We start from the raw sequence: 6,691 nt of genomic DNA, 5'->3' as shown, positions 1-6,691 counted from the left end.
GAGATGCAAGGATATCACAGGTGTCCTAGCTGTTAATACACCCTGTTATTTTCATTAATGAAGTGTATTACCATGGACCTCTAATTTGCATTTAATTAGTTGTTACAAGATATTGCACATTCTCCTGAGGACACGCCATGATTTCCAAGATGCAAGGTCACTCAGAATAGTCTCCCAACTAGTGAGTGGAGAGAGTGTGGAGCTGTTTCATTTACTCCAACTACATGCTTGAAATAGTGCTTTGCAGGATCAGCGCTGGTTATAAGCATACACAGTTGAGGCAGTCTCTACTGCATACTTGGTAGGATTTAAACACAACCTGACAACCTTACTGTGGTAGTGTATTTGTGCTGTTAAATGTTATGAGAATATTTTCCATTACTCAGTTTAGCTTGAGAGAGAATAAAAAATTTGGGCCAAAATTATAACCAGATTATGTCTAATTATTTAAGGAAAAAAAAAAAGTAACTGCTGAGGTTAACAAAGTCGCAATAATTCTCTTCATATAGCCTTGCACTGTTTTGTGAACTGCATTATTAAAAATCACGAGTGTTAACAAAAGTCTTTAAAGCCAACTCATCAAAATGGGCATTTGGCCAATAAGAATTTAATTTCACACCAATAAAACTTTAGGTTTTATATTTATTTAGGGCCATCTGCACATGTGTATAGAATATTTAGTTTACTCTAATAGATGACAAGCTCCCCCTTATTGAGATCCTGGCCTAAACATATTTGCTTTACTTATATTGCAAAAGGATAGTATTGAACATGGAAGCTTTTGATTTGTGGCACTGAATGATGATCTACACAGGGCATCCTTCAAAAGCTACAATTAAGGATCCACCTAGCTTTTCTGCAATACAAGCCCGGTTGAGGTCTTCTGGTCCATTTGCTTGACATTCATGTTTTATGCCTAGGGAGGAAAAACAATTATATTTAAAATAATGGTACGAGTGTACCCATTTCGCTAAGATATCAGACTGTTTTAACACAAAACCAGCTCTAACATGGATAAGAAAGCTGAGGTATATACAACATAATGGTAATAAATACTCTCCAATTCCATGCGCCAAAATGCATGACTCTCACAAACATAATGTTGACTAAAAGAAGCCAGACATAAAAAGCACACATACATTCTAGATAATTCAATTTATATAACACAACACCAGCCAAAGCTATTCAAAGCTATTAGAAAGCCAAACTATTGGTTATTCTGCGGTGGGAGGAGAGGAAGTGGGTTTGACTTGATATGAGTGATACTTCCAGGGTGCTGGTCAGTACAAAGATCACCATGTTCAAGAAAATTCATCACATTCTACAATCATTTATGATGTACACTTTTCCAAAGATATGCTATATTTAAAAAAAATAAGTTTAAAAGCAGGTCTAGTAGTGATTTTTCTTCATTTTTAAAATATAAGGAAAACTACGAATTCAATGTTTTGACAGCAGCTGATTTAGCCATCTGTGCCGATGAGTAAGAACATCTACAAATGGAATTGCCTTACTCTAGTTAGGCTTCTTGTGGTATTATATAATACATTTAAGAAAGGTGTCACAATGAAAGGCTGCTTTCTCAGAAAAATTACATCGAAACCCTGCAAAAAGAGCTCAATAATGGAATTTTACACAGTAGCTTCTCTGTAAGCGGCTGCTATCTTTTAAAAAGCCACATTATTTTTAATTTTCCCAAATTTTATGACCATTTCTTAAGCTGTTGAAAGCAAAGCAGGTCTTTTGAAGCACCCAGGACTGACTAGAGAAAGCCACTGATGATTTCACTAGGAAAACAAGGGGACCAGGTGATCATCTTTAATTGTGGAAATGCGGAGACCAATGAGTTATTTTAAAGCATCAGTGACCAACTGGATAGCACTCTTCTTTGGGGGTGGTCCAACATCAACACATGTAGAACCTGCCAGGGTCTGAACTACACGGTAGCAGGTTTCACTAAAGAAAGTGAGATTTTTATTCTCCTGAGTGAGTAAAACAAGCTAGGGCAAACTTGTTCTCCTACAAGAATGTGAAAACCAATCCTGGTAGAACAAAAGGAAACCACACTGGGCAAAGCCTTGAGATCTTGGGCAGCCCAGCTCTTTGGAGCCAGTGAATGGCAGGAGAGTGGTGGGACAACTGAGACTGAACTCACACAATCCAAGGTCAAACTTCCCATTCTACAGCTGAGGGAATTGAGGCCCATAGGGGTTAAGCAGTTTAGGAGAAGGTCACACAGCAGTTTAGCCCCCGGTGCAGGCCTTTGGGCACTCGCCCCATGCTCTTTGCATCATACCGATATTTTCTCCTGGCTGCACACTGAAAGCATGGTCAGGCCATCTCATGAGGATCCCAATGCCTTAGTGGCAAGTCAAATATAACTGGCCAGCTGAAGGAGTGGGGCACTTTCCTTTGGTCACAGCTGAGTCAATTACCTAAAATCATACCATTAAAAGTAAAGCTGGGACAAGTATCCTATCTTATTTAGGAACATTTCCTTCTTGCAATTTTGTTATGTCAACTATATTCAATGGCAATAGCCAATGAAACTAATTAGTCTCTACCCTGGCAACATCTTAAACTAGTTTAAAACCAACATAACAAGTGATAGACATACAATGTTGAGAAAACAGGGTTATTAAACACAGACATTTCAGACCCAGAGGAACCAACGTAAGGCAGGAAAGTTCTACCTTCTGGGTTTTTCTCAACTGATGGTGTTTATCCTTTCTTTGTGGCCAAGGCTCTCCAAATAAATAAGAGGCTGCTTAGAAAAAAATGGCACCCTGTTCCAACAGCTCACCATCTGCAAGTATGTGGAAGTAAATCAAGACCATACCTTGAAATTTCTTTTTGATTGCATCCTTGGAGCTTGCATAGATCATTTTACTTTTCAGAGGTGCTAGTTCTGGTGCCCTGTATCAAAAGATGCCAAAAATTAAAAGACTGCTTTAGAGAAAGCAGAATTTACATCATTTTAAACATCTGTACAAGTGATGAGGGAAGAGCCTCAGAATCTTCTGGGAGAGTTTTTCTAGTGCACAATTTTTCTACTTCCCTACCTCCCTGGTGAGTAACTGTTATGGACTGTCAAAATAGAATAGCTTAAGTTGATCAAGGTTAAAAAAAAGATAGGGGACCACATGAGTGACCAAAAAAAAAAAAAGGAACCACTGATTAAAAATCAAATTAATGGGGCCATGATAAAAGGACAACACTGGGTAATTCACTGCATGACCCAATCTGGCTTCTTTTAAGTAATTTTTTTTTTCTTCATTTTTATCAGTAAAAGCTTGAGATGAGGCTAATTACAACTAACCCTATACAAAGTTTTTAACACTTTATGAGCAGAAGTTTCAAAATACAGAGAATAATCTGCAAATCAAGTATGTGTCACCCAGAATTAAGAAATGCTAGCAATTCTACCATTTTTCCTTCAGAATTCCTTTAAAAAGAACATATTACCAATAAAGGAAAAGTCCTTCTTACCCCACCCTAATCCCTTGATTTATGTCGATTCCAATAGCAAATTCTGAGACCACAAGAGTACTTATTTTCCATCTTAGTCTGACATAAAAACGTGTCATTAGGATTGTTCTTTTTAAAGCTTAATGGCATGTCTCAACTGTCAATATTCAATTATCTTATATTTACAAAATTTTTAGTGTCTTCTTGAATGCCCTCTTGAATGAATACTGGAAACACAGCATATACTTTATTTTTTGCTCCAGCAATATTGAAAAACAACAGAAATATTAACAAACAGAAAAATCTCATCCTAGTCCAACTGCTCGCCTATCAATGCATAATTTTCCACTAGACCACCAGACCTCTGGCATGCTTCCACTCTGGCATGCTTCCTTTAATCAAAAGGAAACAGAGTGCAGCTAAATACTTTCAAATGCTTAATGATTCCATTTAGATGCCATGTTTCCAGGGCGCTTAGCAGTCATTAACACTGGGCTAGTGTGGACCTCACCTAATCCGTTCCTTCCACAGCAGGCAGGGATTCTATTTTGGGAACCAGAAAAAGGACAGTTTCTATGTCTCTCAGATGCTTATTTCTCCTAACTCAAGGTCCAAGGAGGGAAGCAAAGTCTTAACAATACCCTCTGCAAAGCTGAGTGATATCTTTCTTATACAAAATAGGTCAGGAACAGGAAAAAGCATTTGCTGCTCTGATTTTAATGTAATCAGATTTTTAAAATACCTAACAGTTTTTCCCTGGGCTCTAAAAGGAGCCTGTTATGGAAAACTCCTATTAGGTTTTCACTTTTTCTTAAAAAAAAAAAAAAAAAAAAAAAAAAAAAAAAAAAAGCAATGCTACAAAATAAAATATTGCACTAACAATGAAGCTCCTTTCCTCCTTTCTGCTTTTATTTTCCAAATGTTCTTTAATAAGGATGTATCATTTTCATAGGAAAGCAATTATAAGAGCCAGAAAAAAAATAGTGCAAATGAAGCAAACAGTTACCAATTTAAATGCCTAACCCTTTACCTGTCCATATCCATCACTCAGCTGTAAACCCCAGAATTACAGGGACTTTACCTGCTTTACTCACAGCTGTTCTCCAAGCCCCTAACTTGATACTGGGCCTGTAGTAGAAATAAAAGCTGAATGGATGCACCTTCATCCAAATCAGGAATGTGCTCATTTTAAGTCTCATTAACTACTAAGGTTATGTATATATGTCTTTGGCTGCCAGGCTTGAACAGTAAATGGCCCAAATATGTGCACCCCAACCTCCTATTTGCATTCCTCACAGCATCTGGGTTTAATCAAGTGCAATAAGGTCTGCTGACATGGAACTGAGGTGTGATCTGGAGTTACATTCCTTCAAACCAGAATTCTTCTGACTTCCTCGCCCCATATCCCAATTTGTGGTGGCACACAGCTGAGAGCTAAGTCCCCCTTCTTTGCCTTCCCCTAGCTCAGGCCAAGGTACCAAGAGGATCCTTACCTGCCCCACCCCCATCAGAGGCTGTTACCACTCCCCTTGGAAGTCAGAGAATATTCTCACTATGTGAGAATTTCTATAACAAATATAGTACAAAATAACTAAATGAGGGATACAGGTGTGACTTTTTAACCAAAGCTTAATCTCAACTATTAATTTACTTGAAAAGAATAGACTTCAAATAGTCTGTCAAAAAAGGTCACATAAATCATTGTCTAGCACCTTTTCGCTCTACTGCAATACTGTCCCATAGAGCTGTCTGCAATAAAGCAAATGTTCCAAATCTGTGCTACCCAGTAAAGGGGCCACTAGTCACATGCAGCCACTGAGCATTTGAAATGTAGCAATTCAATTAAGAAACTCAATGTTAAATGTCATTTCATTTTATTTTAAATTTAAATAGCCACGGTGGCTAGTGGCTACCCTACAGGACAGTGTACACACAGAGAAAATGACAGTTCCAACTTCAAAAGCAGCCAGCCACAGAAGCGCAAGGATGGATGATATAAAAAGTGGGAGGCTGGTTCCCAGAATAGTGTGTTAGAGAGAGATTTGGGCAAGGTTAAACTTTCTGCTTAGCATTCAGGAAGAATTTTTAGAGAAAGTTTTAGCTATTTTTACAATGAGTTCAGAGGTTGTGGCAAAGTCTATCTCCTGCTCCTTAGCCTACCAAAAAAAACCTCAATTATTGAAAGTCTTGTTATTTCAGTAGACAAGGAGTAATTAAAATTTAATTTTAAGCCCACAAATACCAATCCAGTTAAGACAGTATGAAACACTGTAAACAAAAAATAAGTGACAATGACTGGAGAAAGTTTGAAAATGACTTTGTTTGGGGCCTCCCTGGTGGCATAAGGAATTAAGTCACACTATGAAGCTATCCACAGTCACTGTGGCATGAGTTCGATGCCCAGTCAGGGAGGTGAACACATGGTGCAGCAGACCTCTCCTGTCTCACCCGCTGCTCCCCTCAGCAGTGTCTTTGGTCCTCTGCCTGTTCTGTTCACGCGCTGTCTCTGGTGGATCCCCCCCTCGTCTGGCCTGCACCCCAGCTCTTGTATGCATAAATACATAAATATTAAAAAAAAAAAAAAAAGAAAATTACTTTGTTCCCAGGAACGGTTCTCCTAACAATAAAAGATTAACTCTGAGTTTTACAGAGGCTCAGCCTTTCTAATAGTGCTTACCATAAAAAAAACATCAGTTCCTCTTTTCTGGATTCCTTGGTTTCAAAGCTTGCATCATACAAAGCATAGCGACAATCCTTTTCAGGAAGCATTCCCACAAAATGCTTGAAAGGATCAGTTATGGTTACACCAACATCTCCAACCAAGATCTCTTTGCCTTCTTCTACAATGATGCACTTTTTGTCTGCGCTGAGACAAAAAATGACAGCCTTCTTTCTTTTCTTGATTTCTTCTGGTGTGGAGCATTTCCTAACTTTCATGTCATAAAAAATGCGACATACTTCATCAGCAACTTGCACTCCTGAGGCCTGTAACAACAAATACAACAGAAAAAGGATTAGTTTTTGTCAAACATAAAACACTTTTAGTTATAGATTGGCATATACTTAAATAGATTGACATACACTTAAAATGTTAAAGATTTACTTATCATTCAGTAAGAAAACCGTCACTAATGCAGACAATGAACTATTAAAAATACTTACACACACACACACACACACACACACGCACACCACTACTATATGGGAATACAGAAAGATTCCG

General features: G+C 38.1%; 1 protein-coding gene across 1 annotated transcript; it reads right to left on the bottom strand.

The window, feature by feature from the left end:
• Positions 1–806: 806 nt before the first annotated feature.
• Positions 807–6,450, bottom strand: DSTN (destrin, actin depolymerizing factor; the record flags this gene model as incomplete). Its single annotated transcript, XM_084247881.1, has 3 exons — positions 6,146–6,450; positions 2,840–2,916; positions 807–916 (listed from the first exon to the last, which is right to left on the bottom strand). Exons 1-3 carry the CDS (start codon positions 6,403–6,405, stop codon positions 807–809), a joined length of 447 nt encoding a protein of 148 aa, XP_084104007.1. The 5' UTR covers positions 6,406–6,450.
• Between the last annotated feature and the right edge of the window lie 241 nt (positions 6,451–6,691).

Source organism: Talpa europaea (genome assembly GCF_964194135.1).
Source record: "Talpa europaea genome assembly, chromosome: 11".
NCBI classification, from domain to species: Eukaryota; Metazoa; Chordata; class Mammalia; order Eulipotyphla; family Talpidae; genus Talpa; species Talpa europaea.
The sequence above is the reverse complement of the archived record's forward strand: the minus strand, read 5'-3'. Positions and strand labels throughout refer to the sequence as shown.